This window comes from Melozone crissalis, unplaced genomic scaffold, assembly GCF_028551555.1.
Source record: "Melozone crissalis strain CALT ecotype California unplaced genomic scaffold, PUWL_Pcris_2 ptg000027l_1, whole genome shotgun sequence".
Classification (NCBI taxonomy): Eukaryota; Metazoa; Chordata; class Aves; order Passeriformes; family Passerellidae; genus Melozone; species Melozone crissalis.
In genome coordinates this window covers 64,996,483-65,022,195 of record NW_026535805.1, presented here as the reverse complement: position 1 = coordinate 65,022,195, position 25,713 = coordinate 64,996,483, and the positions used below count along the sequence as shown (strand labels likewise).

The 25,713-nt window shown below is 37.1% G+C and overlaps 1 protein-coding gene across 16 annotated transcripts in view; it reads right to left on the bottom strand.

Annotated features, from left to right (window-relative positions):
* Positions 1 to 25,713, bottom strand: part of MYT1L (myelin transcription factor 1 like) — a 301,704-nt gene that overhangs the window by 49,770 nt on the left and 226,221 nt on the right. For 7 of the 16 annotated variants that reach the window (XM_054279201.1, XM_054279200.1, XM_054279204.1 and 4 more), the window contains exons 9-16: positions 24,635 to 24,725; positions 22,281 to 22,388; positions 18,903 to 19,114; positions 12,779 to 13,026; positions 10,274 to 10,510; positions 8,483 to 8,604; positions 8,058 to 8,120; positions 7,491 to 7,559 (exon numbers count right to left, since the gene is read on the bottom strand). In XM_054279201.1, the coding sequence (XP_054135176.1) occupies positions 7,491 to 7,559; positions 8,058 to 8,120; positions 8,483 to 8,604; positions 10,274 to 10,510; positions 12,779 to 13,026; positions 18,903 to 19,114; positions 22,281 to 22,388; positions 24,635 to 24,725 (1,150 nt within the window). The remainder of the gene's footprint in view (positions 1 to 7,490; positions 7,560 to 8,057; positions 8,121 to 8,482; positions 8,605 to 10,273; positions 10,511 to 12,778; positions 13,027 to 18,902; positions 19,115 to 22,280; positions 22,389 to 24,634; positions 24,726 to 25,713) is intronic. The other 9 variants (XM_054279210.1, XM_054279205.1, XM_054279207.1 and 6 more) reach the window with 2 other exon arrangements.

Here is a 25,713-nt window from a genome sequence, read left to right as displayed (position 1 = left end):
ACAGTATGGCACTAGAATGACTGACAAGAGAAAAGTTTCGAAAATTAAAATAAACCATCAAACAAACATTCACACTGAAATATTTGGTGATTAGTGAAGAGCTAGGAACTAAGGAATGTATCTTCAAAACTGCCTAAGTTGCTATTGCAGACACTGAATTCCAATTTCAAAGTTAGGCATACAGAAGTTGCAGGGATGTGCATGTCCACCACTTACATTCCTTCTAAAACCAAAGACTCTTTAAGTCATACAGGTTGCTTTGAAAAAATTACTCTAATTCAGTGACTGTTCATCTGAATTGAGACTATTTTGGTAATAACTGAGTGGCAAATGGTTTTAAATAATGATTCAAATCCAAACAGTAAAAAAATACAAGCTCCTGTTATCTTTTGTTTTGAATAATTAAGTACATAAAGAAACAGGCCATGAACTGTTTGGCTATTGTAGATACCACTATGCAAAGGAAGCCTCTCATTTCAAAGCATTTCATAGTATTGACAACTTACTAAGGCCCTGATTCTGCAAGGTGCTTCATGCAAACAATTTTGTGCCTGCATGGAACATTTCACAGCATCAGAGATACTGAAATGCAGATGGCTTTTAAGGAGCTTTTTAGAGAGTACATGCTTTTAAGACTACCTCTGAGTAATGAAAACAATGATGAAGGGTCTTATGTAAACAAAACTCAAGAGTTTTCCATTTCAGAGACAAAAGTTGACAAACTTAAGTGAGAAAAATGGAATGACTCAACCTTACCAGAGTCTGAATGAGTTATTCTAACAGAGAAAAAAGCCCAGCCACTTCCATATGTAAAACTTATTGCGACTACAGAGATGAGGTTGCTGCAGATGATGGGTTTCTATACAAAGGACATTATCATAACACCACACAACATGAGGTTGGAAATGCTAGGTATAACCTACAGTGCCCATTTGAGTATTGAGAAGTGCAGGAACAGAGCCCAAGGTGTTCTGTTCTGGCCAGGCATGCATGCTGCCATCAAAGATAAGGTATCCAAGTGGAAATCTGCAATAAATACAGGAAACAAAAATGCAAAAAAAACCCACTGAAACCACATAAGATTCCTAATTTCACTTGGCCCAAGGATTGTTGAGCAAAATGGGAAAGATTTTTCCTTATAGGTGAACTAATAATTGGGGATCTATGTTCCTTGGTTTTGTTTTTAACAATTTAAATTAGACTAGCACACTAACTTGCAATTTAAGAACACATAAAAAACTACAGTTTGTTCAGTTTTTTTGTTACCACAACATTGCAGATGAATTAATAAAACACTATCATTTACAAATGGCTCAATCAAGCACTTTTTAGCATTTCTCCAAATACATCACATCTGGTCCTTGCAATCACATTTCCTATACAAGTTAGCTAATGCATCAAGGAATTTCAAAAAGTGTCTGCAGATTCAAAAGATACATACTTAGCATCAAAGGAGTATTTCAACTTAACACAAGATTACTTACTGGGCTCAACAACCTTAGTATTCAAGAAAAACTGTAATGACAACTATAAGTTTCCATGTAGAAAAAAAAGACAGAAACAACAGGAGTAAAAAGGTGAAAATAGGAATGGAAATGATTATTTCTCTTGCAGCAAAGAGTAATTTTCTAAGATAAAATTGAGTGAAAGCTATATAATGGGTCTCAAGTCTTGCTGCATTCTTATAGGAGGACAGATGTAATCTCAACAGGAAAAGGGAAGGGGAAGGTGGGAAAGGGAAGGCAAGGCAAAGGATAATACTTCTTTGTAGATGAAACAACAAATGCACATCCAGGAACTGAACATCAGAAACACCTCAAGTAGAAAACACAGGATACAGGTGGAGAATTCACTCCAGAAGGTAAACAGAATTCTGCAGGAATAACTGGTTTGAGTACATAAAGTGACTGTATATTGGGAGAGCCATCAAGGTTCAAATAGTACAGACACTGGTCAATGTCCAAGGATAATGTTGTTACCTATCTAAAAAGGGAAATGTTCCTGTGGTGTTTTACTAATATATCCTAATATTTTCTGTCTTTGCATTTTAAATTTATATTTGAAAAGGCCTATATTTTACCAGATGCCTACAGCAAGGAGGAAAATACCACTCTTTTCTATAATATTTTTTTTTAATTTATCAGAATAAAAACAACAGAAGTTTCTCCATTTCTGGGAGGATGCTTCTTCTTCCCAGTTCTTGCTGAGCAAATTGCAGTAAAATCACATCAGTAGAAATAAATAATAGATAACATATTAATATAGAAGAGCTTCTCTAGAAGTGTGAGGTAAGGATATCCTTTCTGTCACGAAAACACTGTACTGCATGGAGTTGTTTTTCAAGAAGAATCATGGCTAACAGTGAGAGCTTCAGAGAAGCTCACTTTTCTATGTGAACACTGCCAGGGTGACACCTCTGGGAACAAGGAGATGAGTGAAAGAAAGTTAAGAGAAAGAGTAGAAGATCACCAAGAATATGGAAATCACTGTGGCAGAATGACATGGAAAAAAGATGGAGCAACAGAAATTCTGAGTCTTACTTTATTGCAGAGAACATGCAAAAATAGACTGAACTCATCACTTTGAGTTAAGAAGAGATGTGGGAAACAAAAGCTCTCAGGCTTCACTGTAGTGAGGGAGAGGAGGCTGCACTCCTCCCTCAATGGGAAATACCATAGGACATCCACCACAGAAAACAGGAAAATCCACACAGGTGCCTTGGGACTGAAATACTGGGCATACTACAGCAGTATCAGGAAGTATCCAAACTTGAGGGCACCTGGTTGAACTGCAAATCTTCCTGAGGATCAGATTCTTCAGAATAAGCAATAATGGGATTTTCTGGCAGAAAACTGACTGAAGACAACAAGGGTAGATGTTGAGGATGGGATATTAAGTTCCACAGCAGATCAAGCTAACACTTAGCTACCTATATACATAAAGTATATACATATATATGTGTGTGAATATATATCAATGACCTTTGAAAAACTGTGATTATCTTTACATCAAAGTAGAACTAAGTAGAAATAAGTTTGTCACTTTCTGGGAGTCTCTGGTACCTGAGTTCTCAGGTTCCCAAATTGACAGGACACCAAGTAGAAATTCTCACAGTTGGTCAGCTGTGTTTTAACTGGGATCGATTTATTGATGAACAAAATGTGTCCTTTTAAAACAAAAATTAATTCTAGCTTTGGATTGTTTGGGTTTTTCACTTTTACTTGTTTTGAATAAGATTTAAAATGCTTCAAAATGCTTTTAACAGTATTTATAATTCCACAATGGTATTACAGTTTAGAAGTAATCATAACTGTTAGAAAAACCTGCTGTGATAAGGAATAAATAAAGAAAACTGATAAAGAAAGGCCCCTTGGTAAGATCACACTGAATTTAATTTATGAATACTTTAATATTGGTAGCTGTCACTGGGTGGACTGTTAACTGCTTTCCCATCATAGTTAACTTTACTCAGCAATATAGTGTTCCTAGGTCCTTTAAAAATTAGTTGTTTTTCACAAGTACTATAACCAAAATCTTAATACTGGAAAAGTTTGGTTCCTTGCCAGATATTGATTTCTCCAGATAGCTTTAAAGCTGTCAACCCCCTTTGGTTTTTTTCCTTTTTTTTTTTTTTTTTCCCAGCATAAGGAACTGAGAATTAAAGCAGAAGATATTTTTCTGTTATTTGGAGATCACTGACCAGGCTCTAACTGCTTTAGTCTGCTGACAAACTATGCACACAGGCTCTCACTTTCCTATTTGAGCTTCAGGCAAAAATAAAAAATTGTGCAATCTGCATGGTAAACCTGAGTGAGAACACTTACAGATGAGAAGCACGGGTGGTAAGGAATAATTATGCTGACTGACCCTGGAACAACTTAATTGAAAATTGCAACATTATTATTCTGAGAGCCAGGAAATGTGAGCAATGGAATCTTGGACCACAATTTCCAAAAGGCAATACAATAAGCATGACTGTTAAGCAAAACATTTCTCTGACCTTGTAGGATTCTTATATTATTTTGATTGTGAATATTATATGAATGATATTATTAATTATTTGAAGTGACTGCTATTTTGTATTTTAGGTGGGACACAAAAAAAAAAAAATCTGTGTTAGCAAAATTCCAGTTGGAAAGCTACATTATACATTATTTGTATGTGCTGTAAAATACACACAAAGAGATAATGTATCCGTAAAATGTGATATGAAGGCCTTACCAGCATATGTGTGACATTTGATTCGATGGTAAAGCCATAAAAGTATTAAATCCTTCCAAATTATGCAGTCCAGAAACATGATGCCTATGCTGTCCTATCAGTTTTTCTACTACACTATCAATTGTTCTCTGTACCCTGTACATTAAACAAGTATTTGCCAAGAATTTTAAAAAGGCTGAAATCTTTACAGAAGAATGGAAAAAACTACATTGAAAACCTGAACAAGGAATAAAAGATGAAGAAGAGATGAGAACAATATAGACTGGTAGGGAAAGGACAGAAGGGATCTCAGCTCGGGTTATAGACAAAAATGTGTATACATTTCCCTCTACAGCCTGGGGCAGGAGCCGTGGTTCCTGATTCTCACTACTTTTCTGCTGTCAGCAAACATGTGTGAAACATCCCAGCAATGCTCCCCATCTCCTCCTGCCAGTCCATGCAGATCACTGAAGCTTCTTGCTACGACAGCAGCCCAGGCAATAGAGCAGACACCAAAATGTCCCATGGTGGCTGGTGGCCTGACAGAGGGCCAGTAGTCTCCCATATTATTGAATTTCTGCTTTTCAGCTTCTGCTTCCTCATTTTAGAAACAAGGAAATTATAATCCCAGAACTCAAACACAATGTAAATTAAGTACTTCACAGTGCAAAAATTTCAAAATCAAATCCTCTTATGTGGTTTTGGTTTAGCTGCTTTGTGCATGCACGTTACATTTACATGATCACATCTTCTTCCATCTTAAGCAGAGAACAAGAGCATAAATGAGAGCTGTGTAAAGGAGGCTGCCATCCATAGGACCCCTACTTCCCTGCTTTCAAATATATGTGGGAAATGCTAAGATACTTTATTTCTGTCTCTGAACCAACTTCACAGGACATAGAGACAGAGGACAATAAAAATATAAATGTGATGAAGGCAGGAGATGGGCTGATCAGACAAGGGAGCTTGAGACAGGGAACGATGTAGAAATAATGATGAAGGAAAAGGAAAACATGACAGAGTAAATGGGCCAAGTGTAAGCTGGGACTTCCCAGAGTTTTGGGATAGGAGAAAGGACATTATGGCTGCTCTGGAACTGGACTCTCCTGCTTTTTCTGCAGAGTTCATCCTTTTTCACAAAGGAATTTTTTTTCACAAAAGGTCAATTGCATTACATAGATCTGCTAAATTCCCATTACTCCAAGCAAATTCAAGGGTTTGACCATATAGAGTTCTCTACAATGTGAAGAACTGACAAATTGAGTCCTAAAAGTATCCAAGTGAGCAATCAAAACTATATACCTAAATTTCTGGTTTAAAATGAGGATAATAACAACCCTATTTACTTCAGAGTATAAATGCCGATGAAAAAAAAATTCTTTCATAACTAAATAACTAAATTTATTAGGAAACACTCAGATGTGATTGTAGTGAAAAATGTGTGAGTGAATTAATAGGTCTATCTTCAGAAGGCAGTTTGAGAAAACTGGATTGAATCAAAGACAGGGCCTCACAGAGGATAATAAAGGAAAAGAGAAGAAATTAATTAGTTGCTTATGCAATGATTACTATCTTCCCTGTTCAATGATTTTTGTTGATTTGTTATCCTGTGGAAAAATATATGATCAGAAAACAAGGAATTGCCACATAGTGCAAATACAAAGGAGAACTGAGTTAAGAAAGCCTGCTTAAAATTCTGTCATTTTGAAACTTAACAGAGTTTTATATGTTCAACTGGTATAATGGTAACTGCTAAATTAATAATTTATGCTAATGAATAATAAGTAATAGATTTTAAACCTAAAAATATTATTTTAACTTAATCTTGCTTTTTGCTTAGGAAAAACTTGAAAAAAGTAGAGAGAGTGGCATGATATAGAAATGGGATCTCAAGTTTAGGTGTTTTGGGATTCTTGTCTTCCTGGTTTCTACCAGGCTGTCTTGACTGCAGATGTTTGAGAAAAGCAGAGGAGATGAAGTAATTTAGAAACATCTTCCTAAGATAAGTAGAAACCTTATGAAGGATTTGCTTAAAATATTCATGCTGCCTCAAGAGTCTTGAGTGTGTTTTGTTTATGCATTCACATTTCCTCAAACTTCTACCGTTTGACCCATCCCAACCCAAAATCCAGGTCCAAATCTGAGTTTCTCTGAGGTACACATCTTTCTCTACTTATACTTAAATGTTTTCCCTGATCTCATTTACATCCCCTTTTGCATATCACATATTCTTCTGGCAGCATATATCAGCATGACCTAAACTAATAGTTTCAAAACATTATTTTTTACTTTGTGGGAAATCAGCCGTAAATTTTGCATGTATTGTTTACCTCTAGCAACTAAATTAAGTAAAACTAGAGAGCAATTTTACTCCAGCAGTTTTCTCATGCTTGCTTTCTTATTTTTCCCACGGTTTACATCAAGAGTTGTTTGGGTTTTTTTAATCAGCACATGTACTGAATTCAAGAAACGTGTTGTAAAAACAGAATACTGCTAAGCAGTATGGCAACATGTGGTATCCATTCATTCTTTCCCTACTGAATTTTCCTCATTTCTTGTGAAAATTTCTCCAACTTAACCACATTGCCAGCTCAGGAGCATCGCCCTGTCATAGCACTAATAAATGCTATAGTTCTTCCACACAGAGAGTTGCAGTAGAGCATATGTGCAGGAAGACAGAGCAAAGCTAAGTCTCATGATCCTCTAGCGTTCATAGTTCAAAATTGTTACTCCAAAGAACTGAAAGGAATGGCAAAGATCCCATTTTAAGCAGGGGATAACTTAGTAAACATTAAAAAAAACATAGTCACATGAGAAAATGCATTAGGCTGGTAGCAATGATACGAACCTGGGGAAAATTATGCAAGCGTCTGGGAAAACCAAATTGTTCTCCCTCCAACTGTGTCTGAGAAACTGCAATGGTTTACTGCTTGAGTAATCAGAACTGTTTCATCAGTCTAATTGTATGGGAATTTTCTGTTCTAACTAGCAAACTAAAAGTTTAGAAACAAATTGAAAAGGAATTCAAACATTAAGCTGAAATTCCAGAAGTTCTGTCTTTTGTCCATCCCTGTCACCTAATGGACACACAAAAGGACATAGTAGGTCAACAGACTTATGTACAGAGCCCCCCTATACGGAATTTCTAGAGACTTCAATACATGTTCCAAGCAGGACCAGCCCCTTGTGCAGCAGCTCTCCAGACAACATTTCTAATTTCTGATGCAACTTTACACAATTTGCGGTCAAATAAATATGTACAAAGAAAATATTTGTTCTTTATATCTTACTTGAGTTCTTGTGAGCTTGTGGCCAGCATACTCCGAATGCTTTTGTCAGCCAAGGGACAGCCAGATAAACTGTAAGACATGGCAGGACATACAAGTATGTTAATCTTCTCATTAACTGAACACTCCCAAACAAACACAACATAAAAATTAAAAAGTAAAAGTTTGTAATGCAGAAAAGCGATGGGGCAAGTGCTGTAATATTGAATTCCGTAATATAGTTAACCCTCTGAATATATTTAGTTATCAATATTACTTCCAAAATTACATACTGTAAATGTTCTTGTTTGTTTGTTTGTTTCTCTATGAACTAGAAAAATATAACAAAAATATTGGAGATTCCTGGGTTAACTACTTAAATGCTTAAGGAATAGTTTGGAAATTTTAGTAATCTATTTAAAAATAAAAGACGTTTATACAACACACAAATTAGCATGCTTTTAAGATCAACATATATTACTCAAAGGGTTAACACATAGTTCAACGTTTTACTTTGACAGCATTGTTGAGGTAAGCTGAAAACAATAAATTGAAAAGACAGAATCCACCATGAAAAAAATGAAGTCACACCTTCTATGTGAGGCGTAATTACCAGTCACATGACCACTCCCATCACACCCTGGTGTTGGACATCTGCCACCAAACAAAAACAAAAACAGCCAAAATAGTAAGTATGTTTAAAAAAAAGCTTTTAAAAGTTTCATTGTTTCCAGTTTAGCTGCAATGACTGCAAGGGGTTTTAAGCATCCTAATCGAAAAGCTGCAAAATGAACAGGTTTAAATGAAAATGGCGTCTCCATACAATATAGCATCATTAAGAACAAGCAAATACACGTTAGCTTATCACTTTACTTAACTGGCAGTTTGAAACATTTATATGCTGCAAATGTTGCATGCTCATACTGCAAGGCGTATATGTATTCGTTGGTTTAAAAAAAGACAAAGAGAGAAAAAGTTAAAAGGAGATAAATAATTTCACCTCACATTATGCTTACGTTATTAAATCCTTTTTGCTCTCTTTGCATTGAGGGTATTTGGGTTTAGGACTTGGGATTGTAACTTCACCAGGATACCTTCTTTCTTCAAGTGCCTCTTGGAAAGGATCCAAATCTTCCGGCTACAGGCAAATATATACATATTAATTTCAGCTATAGAAGGTCACAACTTACACAAAGTAATGCAAAGCAGAGTCATCAGATGGTATCTCCTTTTTATCCTATTCTGACATAGAAAATTAATGAAATTATTTTATATTCTTTCATGTACTAAACTTTTGAATAATATTTAAATATTTTGATGAAGACTTCACAATATGTGAAATAAATAATTTATTTAATTAGAAAAAAATAAGAAGGAAAAAAAAACTGGCTTTTTCTGTAGCTGTCATATTATTTTTCTCTAAAGACTCAGGTCTCTTCCCTAAAGTCACTGTACAACAGACAAAAGGCAAAAAAAAGCATCTTATGCATCAAAAAGCCATCTTAAATAGCATTTTTAAGGATTTAGAACACCTCAAAGATGAAAGAGAAGCAATCCTAACATCTACACACAGAATCTCAGTCTGGGATGAATCTCAATGGATCTGTCTGGCAAGACAGAATGATATAATTTGTAATTAACATTAGTGATGTTCAGAAATTCATACCTATCTATCTCAGGAATGCAGTGGCTGAATGCAGGGATTCAGGGATTCCTGCAGATGGTGCTATAAGCAACATAGTAGAAGTAGGGAGTTCTTTGAAAAATCATGCTGCTTTACCTCACATTTCCTTGATAGTGACAGATTTCCTGCCAACTTCAGGGAAATTATTAGCAAAACTGTATTATCAAAGCTAGAATGCATTCAGGCTACCTACTGAAAATGCCACGTCGTTGTATATTTCAAAGACACTGAGAATTGTTTTACGGTTTAATTAAAATTGGCAAGAGATGTGCTAAACACAAATGATTAGCTTAATTTTTAGCTATAAACCAACTAGAAGTCCTCAGACAAGTAAATTGAATTGAGTGCAGGATTTTAAGCTGCAGAATGGATAAGGGTTAAAACCTGTCAGAAGAAAGCAGCATCACTGAACCTTATCAGCAGACCTCTTCAATGTCCTGTCTATTCTGTTTTGAAAAGCAGTAAAAATTCACTGACATATTTCCTTTATGTGCTTCTTCTGTTTAAAGGGTTTTGCTTGGTATTATAAGTAGAAAACTAACACTGATTTCTTATATCCTTTCTTTGTATTTTTGAGAAAAAGTATTTCATTAATGCAGGCCCTTACACAGAGCTATCAAGAGCATATAAGTAATCTAGAAGATTAGTTGAAATAGTTGAAAGCTTACATTATACTCTGCTGCTTTGTTTAAATTGATTTCTAAGTAATACAGGCTTTCAAATAACACATCATTTATGGTTTTCAAATTCAGGAGAATATCTTGTCTTCAGAGCTGATTATCCCAGTACTGCACGGTTATGTCAACTTCCTTATACAGAGTAACATAATCTGGATATAGCAAAGCATCTTTACTGCAGAAAATATTTGTTAACAAGATGATGCTGTTAGAAAACATGATTCACATTCATGGTTCAAATGTTGTCTTATGGAACTTAGTCACAGATCAGATGTGTGCCAGCATGATATAGTCCTAAAGATTAACCACCAAAAAGTCCTTTTTGTAGAAAACCACCAGTTTTGTCACATACTAATTTTGCTTCCTATTTCCCTCCAAATTCCAGAAAATTAATGAGTTACCAAGATTAGACTGCAACAAGAACTATATAGATGAAAAAGACATACATTAATTTCTTTGGAATCATCTTCATCTATCCTACTTGGCTTCATTTTAGTGTAGTCCACTGGCAAGTCCCAGCAGTCACCCTCATTCAGTTGGTAACAGCGGTTGTTCATCACGGCTTGTCGTTGTGGGGACATTGGCTCCAGTGGGGTCAAAATGGTGCAGCAGCCATCTCGCTGCCTCTGCTTGTTCATGCTCAGATCCAACGTCCCATTTTCATCGACTTCCATATCAGGATTCTGTCAAAATAAGAAAAATACTGTTAATTCAGCTTCACACTGGCAAACTGCTACCTCTTCTTCAATCTGATTGCCTAGCAGAATGATAAAATGCTTTTCCATTCCTGTATAGATTGTAAGCATTGAGCCCCCTCCTACACATAGCATGATGCTGTTACACAACATTAATGCTGTTAAAGTAGATTTCTTCCCTGAATGGCTAATTTGATGTTTGGGGGGAAAGGGGAGAGTCTCCAGTACCCCTCTTGCCACCTAGCACATCCGTACAAAATCTGATATATAAAGGAGAAAGCTCTAAAGGTATTTTCTTGCCATTGTCTTTATGTTCTTGATTTATTCTGTGACAGGTGAAGTAACCTGTGAGGTGACATCTGCATAATTCTTGCTTTCAGTCCTGGCATGCATCTGGGTGATTAGAGAAACAAAAAACAGCTAACATGAAATAATCTTTGTTTCTCTTTTTCTTTTACATTAGCAGTCAGTGCTTGAATAGATAATGTCAGAAAACTAAACAGGGAGGTTTGGTACCAAAAGAAGTCCTTTTGGAAACCATTTGTCAATGAAGAAATGCATTTAAGTTTCACAGCTCCTTCCCTGCAGATGAACACGTATTAACAATTCATGTATCTATTCTGATAATAATTTGTTCCAATTTCTGTGACAACTGGTACTGTGAAAAATGGGATGAGTATGGGCTCCTCTGCAGAAACAAACAAGTGTTGACTATTATTTTAGATAAGGAGAAATAAGATATCTTAAAATGAACACAAAATTAAAAAACTATGGACAGATAACATAAAAAGGCCCATAGAGAATCCCTCATCTTTCCAAAAATGAAGTGTTCCATGAGAAATTTGGTTTCAAAATGAATGTGAATCTGACTGACTCCTTGTATGTCTGGTGACTTTCTTTCCTCTAGAATAACAACAGAGCTGCAGGAAACCACTGCAAATGCAAATCTCTCTTTCTGAATTACTGCCTTTTGTTAGAGCTTATTATCTAATTGCTGCTATCTGGCTAATTTAATTTAGAAAGTATTTGTTTATCTCCTCAGACTCATTCCTTCAGCTGCATTATAGTGACAAATTAGGAAAGAGGCCCTTTCTGGCTTAGACACAGAAGATTTTCAGCATTGTGTTCCAACTTCTCACATCATAATGAATAGAGAAGAACTGCATTTATTTACATGAGAGAAAGGTTTCCCTCTTGAATAGTACTAAATCAATTAATATTAAAAGCAGCATTTGAAAACGAAGTCCATTCTGGCTTGGAGCATCAGTATTACTAATACTTTCTGCTACAGGTTTAGTTTGTTATGAATGATCATAGAAAGAGGTGGTTTGCACAGAAAGGGAAAGCAAGCCTTTGTCTATAGGAGAACAGAACATGTCTGCCAGCTCAAAATCTCTCTTCAAGCAGAATAAAAACGTTTCCTCTGCACTGCATCTGTCTGCTCAGCCATCTAGTGGTCTCCTGTAGGCAAAACTGCACTGTTTGCTTGTGCATGTTAAATACTCATTTTTGAACAGCTATCAGAGCCAAAACTTTAAAGTTAAAAATGAAATCTCCTAAATCTTTAATGAATGTTAATAGTGCTCTGTTTTTTCTTAATACAGAAAGCTTAATGACAAAAGCTTTTATTTGTATCTGTGATGGCCATTTTATAATATACTGAGGCTGTATGAATACACAGTACAGGAGTCACTCTGCAAGACTGTTATGCACATTTTAAGTCACCTGTACTGGAGGATTTGTGCATTTCAAATATATTATGCATTGACTTAAGAACTCTGGTATCACAGACAGGCAAGAAATTATACAGCACCAAAGATTTCTCTGCACTGAATTTTACAAGCTTAGGTCCCATTTGTGACTGTTAAATGAAAATGCAGAGTTAAATCTTAATCCTTCTGCCAAATGTATGAACCAGACTTTCAAAAAAAACCAATACCCAAACAGCAGTGAAATTAGTACCACTTGAGCAATCCAAACATCTTTTATAATTATAGTAAGAAACAAATTTAAAAAAGGAGTACATGGTATTGGTATCATTAGTTTATAAAGCATCATGGTTTCCTGTGATACTTGTGAGCAATTTGTATCTTTCTTTTGATATTTTTGCTCCCTGCTTTAGCACAGCCACCAGATTATGTCAATTTTGAGGGGAAAAAAAGGCAAGATGTATTAAAGCTTTTCTCTCAATCAGGGTCACAGAGCAAGTACAGTTAAGAGAAATCTTCATCAACAAACAGATTTACTAATTTTTACCCTTGCACAGAGATCCTGAGGCTTAGTGGAGAGGTTCTGAGGCATCTCCCTGCAGCGGGTGGAGAGATTCAGAATAGCAGTAGCAGCCATGTGTGCTGCCTCCATGTCATGAGTATAGTCAAAGCTGCTCTTGCTGCAGGTACTGCTGGCACTGCTGCCTCCACCACAACTCATATTGCTGCTGCTGCTAGGGGCATAACTGCTTGTTGTGCTGCTGGTTGGACTTGAATTCTTACAGTAGCGTTTAGCTGTGGGAAGAAATATGACAAGGATGACTCAAAAGAAGGAGCATTCTGCATAAGTGAAGAGGAAAACAAACTGCTGGAGGTGAAATTTATAATGAGGAACAGTAACTAATGCAAAAAAAAAAAAAAAAGCCCGCAATAAGAATGATGGCTGTATTTCTTGATTTCTGTCTGTGAGTTTTATATGCTACATGTGTGAGACCATATGAAATAACCTCCTGTAAAAATCTGCATGACATGATCATGAATTGTTCTGACAAACAGGCTGGATTTATAAAACAATAAAAACACAGAAACACTGCTTTTACCCCACATATATAGTCAGACAAAAGGTACAATCTGCTCAGCTCATTCATTTTTATTAATGACAGGCAATGTAACACTATGGGACCTTTTCCTATTTACATGAGGAACTGTTAGTTAAGGGCCTAGAACTCCCCAGAGTTACTGGAGATCAAACCCACTTCAAGGCTGATGAGCTTGGCCTCTGGGCCACAGTACCACCCATATTTCCTCAAACACCTCATGCCTCCTAAAAGCCTAATTTCCTCCTACACCACAGGCAAATATGGCACTGGCCATCCCAAAGACAGGAGCAGGATAGGAGAAAAAAGGTGGTGGTCATGTGCTAGTTTTACCATGACTTGCACAAAGGCAGAAGCAATGGCTGTTTAAATGGCAACAACAGGAACAAGCGAAAAATCCTCCCCTCCCCCTTTAAACAACCTGAGCACCTACAACTCTTCACAAAAACAATAAGGACCAGAAATACCCTTCCCTGCTCCCACTGCAGTGATGCCCAGCTCTGACTGACACGAGCCACAGGTGGTCACAGAAGAGCCAAAGCACTGACAGCGCTCAGGTCCAGCCTGTCTAAACACAAGGCAGCACCGCTGCTGCTTTTAAGCAATGCTCCCTGCAGCCAAAGGTATTACAGCAGTAAGGGCAAGCAGCCCTATTAGCCCACTTATTTCCCCAACCCTCTTCCCAGATGAGCTGTTTTAAGAGTGTTTGTAAAAATGTAAGAAAGTGTGAGCTCGTCTCCCAAATGTAGAAGTTTATGTATTTTCAGAAAAAAAAATAAAAGTCAAGGTCAGAGAATACATCCATGCATATTACAGCAACTACTTCCCCTTAAGATGGAAATGTATACTGCAGAGATCATACCTTATAGCACAGTGTAACAATAACCAACTAGCATGCTGATTAGAGAGCTACACAAAAAAGGTCAGGCCCTAGACAGAGCTCCTCCGTGATGGGCTCCATTTAAATGCCAGGCTCTTCTCTTGTATTTGTCTGAACAGACATACATATAATAATCTGCTCCCATGAGCACAGCCCATTTGTGAACCATGGGCTGCTTTGGTAGGCAGACAGGGTTCAAAAGAAGAATCTGAAAGCAAAATGTCTCTGCTAGAGCTTATGTCATCTTCCTTTCTCTAAAGAACTGAAAAAAATCATGGCATTATTTTTACTGCAAAGGAAATAGTGTTTCACTTAAATCATAACAGATGGAGTTTTCTCAGGAAAGCCACATAATGCACAGGGTGTGATTTTTTTTTAAGTGAAGTGAATGCTAAACATTCATCACTTTTTTTTTTTGTTTTGAACACATAGTAGCACTACACTAGCAGGCTATCCACTAATAATAAATTTGTGAACTGTTCCTCAAGAGTTTCATTATTAATATAGTAGTCAGTGGTGGTCATTAAAAATTCAGCATTTATCCATTGTTACTTTGTTACAGTATCCAAGACACGCAAGAATTTTCCTATACTTAAGGAAGCAAGTAATTGAATAATTCAGTTTTTACTGTGTTACGTTAACACAGCAAACACTCTATACCACTGAACTTGCCAAATTAGAACTATCTTATAAATATCACAAGAACAAATAAGACTTTTGTAATTTTCAAGAAATTTTAGTCTTGTTATAGCAGGTCACATTTAGACAGACATAAGAGACATATTACATGTGAAATTATATATATATATATATGTATATGAGAATGTGTGCTAAAGAGAGGGAGGGAAAGAGGCAGCTTTTATACATAGGACTAACGACCAGAAACTCATGCAGGCTCTGATACAGACTCCTCTGTGGCCTTGGTCAAACTACATAATCCCTTGAATTCATTTTCCCTACAAACAGAAAGTTGCTTCTAAAATTTAGTTGTGTTGTGATTCACTTGCAAAACACTTTGAAGATGTAAAGTGCTATAAACACACTACACAATTATTAGCTTTCAGGTTACCAATAATTTAAGCAAAACTTGGAGAGAAACGGCCATGGTTATTTAACTTTACTGCAGCTGTACATTTGAAGATGACACATAACCCAGATTGTTCATTTCACAGTAGCTTTTCAGAGAAACAAAGATCATCGATTTATAATGAATAAAATCAATCTGTTCACTAATGAAGGGAAAGCTGCATTGTTTCAATACCAGGCAGTTCTGCTTGATACAATGCCCACCCCTGTGGCACCAGGTTTACCAAGCTCTGCAGTCCATCTATAAACCAGATGTGAAGAATACCTTCCGCATTAAAAACAGACACAGGTCTAACCAGCTGCATACCCAAACTGGGCCTCCACCAGATTATGCCCAGGGGCTGATTACAAAGAACCTCTCAAAGTCTAAAGGCTTCTCTAAAGTCTAAAGGCATTCTCAAAGTCTAAAGGCATTAACAATGGGGGAGTGGGAGAGATCCCAAACACGAAAAAGACAAAACGAAGGTATGTGGACTGGAATTCAGTTCTGCCCAGGCACCTTCATCCCCAATATGGTCTAAATACTGAATGTTTTAGTAAATTAATTACAGTTTCAACACTTTTTCTGACTTGTACAATAAAAGATTCATCTCACCTAATTTCAGGTACCTGACCTAGTCATTATAGGCTTCCTACACAGGCAGTGGAAGAAAATAGGAACGTTCAGGCCATGATTCACCTGACCAGTTTTAAACAAGCACTTCAGGAAAAGATTAACTAAATCAGAGAAGCATCTACCCTTCTTGAACCTGAAAGGGGGCACCAGACTCAGCTGTTGGTGCTAACATTACAATACTCTGAACATGATCAGATGAATCCCACTCATAACATTTTCCAGTGTTTTGGTAGTATGACCCAACCTATTGGTGGGATGACAACAATTTCTGCCATCACCTAAGCAACTGAAAGTGTTGCCATCACCACTGCCTGCTGTGTCCAGCTTGCCTATCTTTACTGCTGTGTACCATAATGCCAGCATCCAATACACTATGCAATTGGTTTCAAAGGAAAAACAAGCCCCAAAAAGAAGTTCTCAAGAATTACTAGATCACTCTACCCCAAAATCCAAAGTATACATTTTCTGTTTGTTTTTTAGTAAACTTTACTGTAAAAAAATATCAAGGAAACAATTCAAAGGTGCTATTTATGTTCGTGCCACTCCCAACTCTACACTTACTGATATAATCCCTGATGATGAAAATACCATAGTAGCTGACAGTTAAAAAAGAATTGACATGTGAAGTTATTGATTTTTCATATCCTTAAGACTACTTCTCTCATACAGGCAGAACTAAAGCACTGTTTACCTGCACATGCCCCCCAAAACCTTAGATATACTTTTGAGTTTTTCAGGATGACTTTTCAGAACTGAATCTGCTTTTATATAAACATGCTTTACTGACGTACATAATAGGTGTGCTCTGTGGACCGCCATAAAGTCTTTAGTAGCAATCATTAATTTTTTATATACAAAGTCATCTAAAAATACTGTGGCATTTTTTGAGGGGGCTCTTTTAAGTGAAGAGTCTCTTCCTGAAATCTCTTTCATATTCAGTTATCTACAATAACTGTCAGCAAAATCCCTGTTTCACGGAGATTCAGTGGCAAAATGCTTTAACAATTTCAGTGTGCCCAGGACTTCATCATTGTAAGAATCCAACTGATTTTTCTGAGGCAATTTAAGCCAAATATGTTGAAGTACATCTGAAATTTCAGGGATGTGAACACTAGAGGTTTCATCAAAATCACTAACAGGTAAAAGACGAACTCAAATCAGGCCCCACCTCTGGGACCATGTTGGCAGGTCCATCTGGCCAAACAGCACACACATCCCTTGGAACCAGGGGTGGTGTGCACTGTGTCCAGCGTAGCCAGGAGTGTGGAACAAAGCTGCAGAGCAGCCTTTGCTGGCAGCCAACCCGCTCCAGCACTAACAGGCTGCCACTGCTCCCAGCGCTTGCTACACCAGCATGAATCACAAGGATGCAGGGTCCCTCAGTCCCCTCTGGCTCACATCACTGAGCAGTGAAGCCACCTAGTCCCAGTCCTATAGCCTGGAAAAACTCCTATTTATATCAAAGGAAGATAGGGGTGCACAAAGACTGTGCTGACCTGCATCAACACAGCCTTTTATTATTTAAGGCCACTGTAAACTTGTGCTTAATGTTACATGTATTTTCAAATTCTGGTGGTTTGGAGAAAAAGGGAAGTTTGTCATTATTTATTGAAAAAGAGGACTTAAAAGAGAAAAATATGTATCCGTTGCTTATGCATCAGTAATTTGATCTGAAAATAAGCTTTTTCACAGGAACCCCAGCAGCATTGTGATGCTTTCCTTTCTGCAGGAGTAGACAATACATATGCAATATTTAATACCTAATTTACCTTATACTAATGTACACTCATATTCTTCCTAACCACAGTTACAGTTAGTGCTTTACTTTTAATGCTGTTCAAGCCCTTAATCTGATAAAGAAAATAAGATGGAGGTATGAGGAAAAAAAGAGGTCTTTTACCAAAAATAAGTTTCCTTTCACAACCCTCTTCCTTTGTGCTATAGTGCAAGAATATGTCTGTTTATTCTATGAGAAAGGAAAATATCCAAAATATAAGACATATGAAGGCAAGAGCCATAGTAATTTTCTATTTGTTCACTTAACTACTTTTAAATGCCAGTCTGTCTTCAGGCAATAGCATAAATTGTTCTGTATAGTTTCTTTCTTTCTGTTTTCTTGAACAAAAAATCTGACACCTGCCTGATATTTCTTACAGTAGTCACTGAGTAGTATCACATATTTAAAAAAAAAAACCTGCTAGCACGCAAAAAGAAAAAAAAAAGTATGGTTTAGGGTTTTATATATCTATATATATATATATATACACATACATATATATACACATAGAATATATATGCATATAATGTATTTTTCAGAACAAATGTATTGTTCTGAAAAATTCCTGATGTCTTCAAAAGCTACAACCCTTCTTTATCCTGTAGTTTATTTTTCTCCCCTAATAAAAAACCTCTACCTCTTGCCTGACTGATTCCATACATTCTCTTCTCCTGAACTGAATGTAGTATCAGGCTTCTCCTGAACATTTTAAATATGTTAGGTTTTCCAGAGAATTCAACCAGTGTATTTGTGAGGACAAAATAAGCAAAAATGCCTCTTTAAGTATGTAAGTATGATATCTGAAGCACAATGAGGCTCAGGTTTTCTACTTCCACGTCCCCACAAAGCAAGTATGTTATCTTCCTGGGTTACCTGAACTGCTGCTTGGAGATAAGAATCCTAATGTGACCCTTGAGGCCAGGTCTCCCAGACAGTAACATAAGGATTATCTCTATTACTTAGCTTTTATTGCCATCTCAATACATCCCAGGAGCTTAATAGCTGGAGATGTCTTTTGCCAGTGCAACAATCCTGAAGCAAGCATCGTATAAAAACATTTATTTTAAAAGGCCTTTAAAATAACTTACATATGATAGCATTCCTCATAATACTGCATGAACATGAAAACATGTCTTATTTGTATGATGTTTACATATACAACAACATGATTAACTGCAAACTTGTCTCTCATGTATAAGAGTGTGCACCTCCTACCATCATATCCTTTGGGGGATATATCCCTGGATTGCACCTTGGGAGCTATGGCTCTCTTGCCATAGGCATGGTTGTCATAACTGTTATATTCAAACGAAGTCTTAGAGTATTTCTCTAGTTCCTTGGCCAAGTTGGAGCGGGGTGTGGTGGTGGGGACATTGTTTCTGTAGCCATACTGAGGGATCTCCAATTGCTTAACAAAGCACATGGGCCTAGAAATTAAAGATATGTACAGTTTGTTAGATGCAGTTCAGTTTACTATGTTTGTGCATAATTTATAGTTCAGATTAGAAAATCTTAGTTATTTCTTGTACTCAAGAGACAGCAATATAATATTGCATTTCCTTAGTTTGGTTATTTTCAGCAGACAAACAATATTTATTTCCTTGAACAAAGCCTAGACAAAATTAATTTTAATGCCACTAAATGTATCCTGCAGCTAAAAGTATTTTAAAGTTCTGTTTTAAAATACTTCAGGGTTTCCCTTTCCCCTTGTAATTGCACCACAAAGCAATTTTTTTTTTCTTTTGGGAAGTGAATTAAAGAGGGGCAAGCAGACTGACAGAAGAAGTTTGGACAAATTCTTAAGATATCAAAAAGAAAAAGCACATTGGGAAGCTCCACCTAATTTATGGAGTTTCCTCCATATTCCTTCCAACAGAGTTGTATGCTGTTTTCCTCTGTGCTTTCAAATGCAACTATTCTTGTTTCATCCTTCAATATACAAGTCCATGTTCATCTTCAGAAGAGTCTCAGAAGCCCTGTTGACTTTGAGCTGCTGCCTTGCAGGTCCTGCTCATCCTTAAATGCAAAGTGCTGGCAGGAGCTGCAATTCCTGACACACAGATGCACACCTCAAGGAAGGTCCTGAGCATGAATACAAAATAAAACTGTTTCAGTTAAATATCTCTTTCATTGAGGATGAGGGAGGACAGTCAGAGGAAGCCCTGACTGATGTTATTCTGTCATTTGAGAAACTTGTGAAAGCCCAGTGCAAGAGCGCTGCAGTGAACTCCACTGTCACACCATCTTCTGCATGTGGGCACCGAAGTCATCAGCTCAAAGCAGGCAAACGAAGGCAGATCCTGCAAACCCTACCTATATAAGAAAGAGTTACATGACTGGGTCATAGGAAGCAACTGCTGCACAATGCTGCATGTCTAGCTGCTGCATATAGCAGGAGGTGAGGAGAGTGAACAGCACACCTGAGGTGCTTCTGCTGGAATAAAGAAGCATATATCTGTTTTTCATTTTTTTTCTTCTCTTTTTTCCCTTACTGCATTTAGAACCAGAGGAAATGGAAGGAACAATCATAGGAACATAACTTCAGTTGAGATCACAAGTATCATCATGCTGACTAACAGAGTGAAATGTGTTCAATAGTAAGAAACAGGTTTTAAATATTATATCATATTTTTCTGAATGAATTTATTATCATAAAATTTATTCAAGATATTTATGTAAAGATCACCCAAAAATCATTTTAGTCATACTATTCCCTTTGATTTATGCATGCTTATTCCTTTAGACACTTCTTCCTCACAAAATACAGCGGGCTTATTTATACAATGAGCCGATATGAATAACAGTTTGATCCTGTTTCAAGATAATCTATATTTAACCAAAAACCTGTAATTCAGATCCTGAACATTTGGTGCAAATCCAAAATTTCAGTTGAATAGAAGTCCTATGAATTTGATTTCTTTTCAAGTAAGAACTTTCAAATGCAGGTGGGATGGAAACTGGGATGAAGACAAATATTCAAGATTTACTCTTAAAACATCTCTGACTGCCCATCAATTGCCTGCACGCAAATATTATAAATAGCTGCCAAGTTCATCTTAAATACTTCAATGACTTAAAGGTAAAAAGGAATCAAGAGACAAGATGAAAGAATTATCTGAGTTGCCTATAAAACCTGAAACACAAGGCAGCTCACAAGTGAAGTTAAGATTGCAGAACAATCCTAGGGAGTTTGCCAGCAAACTGGATGCTGCTTTTGAGCAGTTGCCTTCTATGGCAACTGACTTCAGTGACTTCTCTGTAATGAGCAGTGGTAAAAGCCACTGCATTTTTGATCTGTCTTTTTCCATCAAGTGAGAAACTGTTTTATTCCCTCAAAGAGTGGAGTTTTTTTACAAATGGGATTTGAAGAACTCTTCTCTAAGAACCCTCTGTGGGACATTGTATGCCAAGCTGTGCAAACTGAATTAGGGGCAGTTAAGATAAAAATAAATCTGCGGAAGAAGAGCATAGTCAACAGGAATGATGAAAAATCTTCTGTAGATGTGAACCATGATTCTATGTTCCCAGCTCCATGGAAATGCTGGTTTTTGAAAAGACTATCAAGATTAGATGAACTTCTAAGAGAATATTCAAAGAATGGTGTTGATAATACAGTAGAAAACTTTAAGCAGCCCAATCAGTTCTTAAATCTAGAAGACAGCTAAAGACTGAGAACTATGGGATAAGTAGGAAATTCTGGGAACTAAAGCTGCAGCACTTCCTCCACGCTCTTTGAGGCAGCTGGGAGGGATGTACCTATCCCAGCCCACAGATATTGCAGTATCCATGGAGAAATTCTGCAGCTTTTGCGACATCATCAGCATAAGGCTGGTACAATCATGCAGAAGTTTGATTGCTTTACATGCATCCTTCACACTTTAGCTCCTTAGAAATAATATTTTTTCCACCCACATATCTCAAAAGAGGAGACAATAGCACAAAGCTGGATGCAACTTCAGATAAATGCAGAACTCTACATGGATGAAGAAAAGGTGTATAATCATATAAAATTGGTTAAAGGTCCCTTCCATATGAAAATTTAGACAAGTCTCTTTTTCTTCTCTCGGTCCTTCCTGGCAAAGAATGGGGGGAACAGAAACAAAGAACTAAGCCTGATGTTATTTTGGAATCTAAGCTATACCTGGTACTTTTCCAAGTGTCCTGCCAAAAGTTTACCAGTTTGGTAATGCAGATAGGGCTTCTGGTTTAATTTAAACTGATATTTACTAGTAAAAGCCTGCTGAAAAAACCAAGACTTACCGGTAAATATTAGTTTATTCCCAAAAGATACCAACTTTTTTCACACTGTTCTTAGACTTTGCACTCCAGCAGTCATCTTTACACCAAACAATGCCTAAGACAAAAATGAGCTTTTCAGCTTTACATGTATTTGCCAAAATAATTACCAACCCTCCCCCATGAAAACTGAGTGGGAAAAATACACTGTGAGAATTGGATCCAGAAGCCCTAATTCTAACTCTTCCTTAAAGGAGATATATATGTATATACAATGTATATAAATATAAATTCTCAGATTAGGTGAATGTGTGATGAATTCTGCATAAGAATAAGTATTATAGTGATTTCTAATACCTTAAAACCCGATCTGATGCCTGGTTTGATTTTGACACATCACAGTTCTGATGCTTCTCTTGAGCTTTAGCCAGTTTCTCTGCTGCAGCAATAGGACATCCAGAGAGGCTGCAATTACAGAAAGGAAATTTAATTGTCTTGTCCTGCATAGTTTCACATTATAGCACTGATCCAATTACTCCTTCTCCTCCTTAGCCAGCATCAGGAAGAATCTGAAGGAAAAGGGTTTCCAAAAATGTTTTGATCATGTCTATCTCCTTTAGAATAGACTTCTTTTCTTCTGCTTTCAAAGTTGCATGATAAATTTTATATCTGCTCTTCTTCTCTCACAGTACATGGGTAGATTATTCATGGATGTCAGCCAGGGAACATACCAGTAGGAATCTACTGTGCAGCTCTGCTAGCAGACTTGTGACCTTTATGCATCTAAAAATGTTGCCAATCAAATGGCTCCTGAAGACAATTAAATGACAACACCATATAGGCCTAATCTTGTGCTCCTTCACACCTCATTCAGCTCCATTAACTCCAATCTTTTTTGCTAGGCATATAAATGAATGCAAAATTTTGCCTTAGGTTGCTAAATCTACATGTCAAATGTTAGTGTTTGTTCATGAATTTCAGCCACTACTAGTATGCTTTCTAATAGTAGATGATGTAAAATGAAAAGCATTTCTGCACTGGAAATTCAATTAAATTTGCTAATGCTGAACTATTATTGAAGTGGCAATAATAAGCCTGATTCTTATGGAAGATTTAGAACTGACAAAAATAAATATATTGATGCCAGCAGATGGTGCTCTTAGTGAAGCTGTAAAACCCTGTGACCTGACAATGGAGGAGTTCCTTTCCTTGTCATAGTCTATTGCATGCTTATGTGACCGCAGCTCTCTGTGCTCTCCACAGGAATAGAAATTAAAGTGAAAGGCAAATCAGAGCATTCCCAGATGTTCCCTTCTTTACAGGAAAAAAGTGGAAAAAAAAAAAGAAAAAAAAAAGTGAAGTAGAGAAAAATGCCCCAAAAGCCGCAGAAGGAGGTGAGCACAGACTGCAGAGTGCTCCCCCCTGCCCGCCCTCACTGCCCTAGTTCTGCAGAGGGTGAGGGAGCTCTGTGCAGCTCTGCAGCCCTGCCAGGGGGCAGCTGCACTCCACTGACATGCTCTTTCTCAGACACCTCAAATATTCTAGTGGATATTCAGCCAGAAGTGAATGCTGCTTCAAGCAGCAGTAATTCCCATAAAGCCTTCTCAGAGGTTTCTGCTGCATCTACTGGCAGCATGACTGCAGAGAAGGGATAGCAGAGCTTATTGCAGGCAGGCTGGTACCCACAAGAGTCTTCTGGGGGAAATGCAGCTGATATGAGGGGCTTGGTAAGACTGAATGTCCAGTGTCTGTACTCCCTTAAGCCTTCATGCTACAATTAACAGCAAAAAGGAATTCAATAACAGGAACATTGCACAGTTCCTTTTACCCTGGTATCCTCTTAAATTTTCTGGCTTTTTAAAATTATAAAGGAATAGGCAAGATTTTATTCTTTTTCTGTGGGAAAATTGTGACATGCAGAACACTAAAGTGACGTTTTCAAAATCTGTTTGGCGGAATTTAATTTGCAGTAGCATCCCTTCTCTAAGAATCTATTACTAATCTTAGGAAGCTATGGAAATTTGCTTTTTTCCTTGATCTTATTTTTTTACTAGAATACTAACTTCTATTATTTCTGCCTTTTCATTTTTAAATGTAATGAGACATGTTCTTAATGTTTCTTAAACAGCCAAGATTCTCATTCAATTTCAGCTGAATAAGTACTTATGGGTTAAGACTGTGGCCAGTAAGAAAGCTAACAGCTGTGTATTTAAAATGCTGCTTCTCATGTATTAAAAAAACCTCAATAATTTAGGATTAGAGTGGGTTTTTTTCATGCACTAGAAAAAATCTCTGAGGAGAGTGAAGTGTGAGAACAAGAACTCTGTCCTAGTCCTGACGATGTTGAAAAAAATCTTCTTTCTCCCTACAACACACCCATGAGCAGTCATACCACTTGTTTTGTACAACTGCCGTTCAGCAAATATCAAAACAAAAAGAAAAAAGAAAGTCCACTGAAAAAGCTAAGGATGCTTAAAATGTCTTCTGTGGATCAATTCATCCATACTACAGCAAACGCACTCGTTCTCCTCAGAAAATACATGAATAAATGTAACTCCTTAAAATGGATAAAGCACACGAAGCACCATCTGTCAATCCTCAGAACAGAACAACGACACACACTCACTCCCCCCCACCAATGGACTGCTAGAAGGGCTGCAGTTGGGAGGCACTGTTCCCTCTAGATTGGTGTCCAGCGGCGGCATCCTTACCTTCGGTGGGAATTCCTGTTGCTATTTACGTGGCCCCGGCCTGTGCAGCCTGGTGTAGGACACTTAAGAACATTTTCATGCATGGCAAGAACTTGACAAGGAGAGTAAGAGAAAACAGCAGAGTATGAAAACAAGAAAAAAAAAATCAAATCCCAGTATATATGAAACCATTTTAAAACAAAGCAGGATTCATTAACAACCAGCATTCCTCAAAATACACGTGACACACATAGCCAATAAAGCCTGATGAGGAAACTAAGTATTGTGACCCTATGCTCATTAACACAGGGCAACAGTGAAAGTTATGGAGGTTACAGAACCTATAAACAAATGCATCTCTGGTGCAACAGTGAAGCAGAAGACGCCCAACATCTTCTTCATACAAAACCACTGAGAAAAGATCAGCTCAACAGTAAAGAGTGAGCTAGCAACCATACAAAAACAAAATTACAGACTGGAAAACTCTTTCAAGAAATGTATGTATTCTTAATACATAGCTTTATAAACACAGTATCAAACTCATGAGCTGAAAATCTGCTCTCAAGTTATACTGGTAGAACATTGAATTATTTGAAACACACCTCAGTACAACCCTGAACAGAATTTAACCCTAACTATAAGGCAGCCCGATTGAGCTAGGGGCCAGTTCTGCTCACTTCCACATAGATATATCATTCATATCTACATAGTGAGCAGAATGGATGCTCTATTTTTCACTCATGTTCTCTACAAATGTGAAAATTATTTTCAAAATACTAAGAACCAAAATTAAGTACTTAAAAATTGAGGGATGGCAGAAAAAAATGTAAAAAAGAAATAAGTGGTACAAGCTTAAGCAAGTAAATTGATTTACATCTGCATCCACTGCAAGCTGGATGGAAAACTTACTCCAAGGCTGCTCAGAGCAGTACCCTTCTAAATCATAAAGCTCATGCTATGAAGGGCCAAATTATCAAGAACTTTTTGGGAACACTGAAGAGTTTTTTATGATATGAGGCATATCTGAATCCATGTCTCAGAGCTGGATAGCAGTACATCATTCAATGGGAAAAAGGCTATCCAGCCCTTGTGAAGTTCTC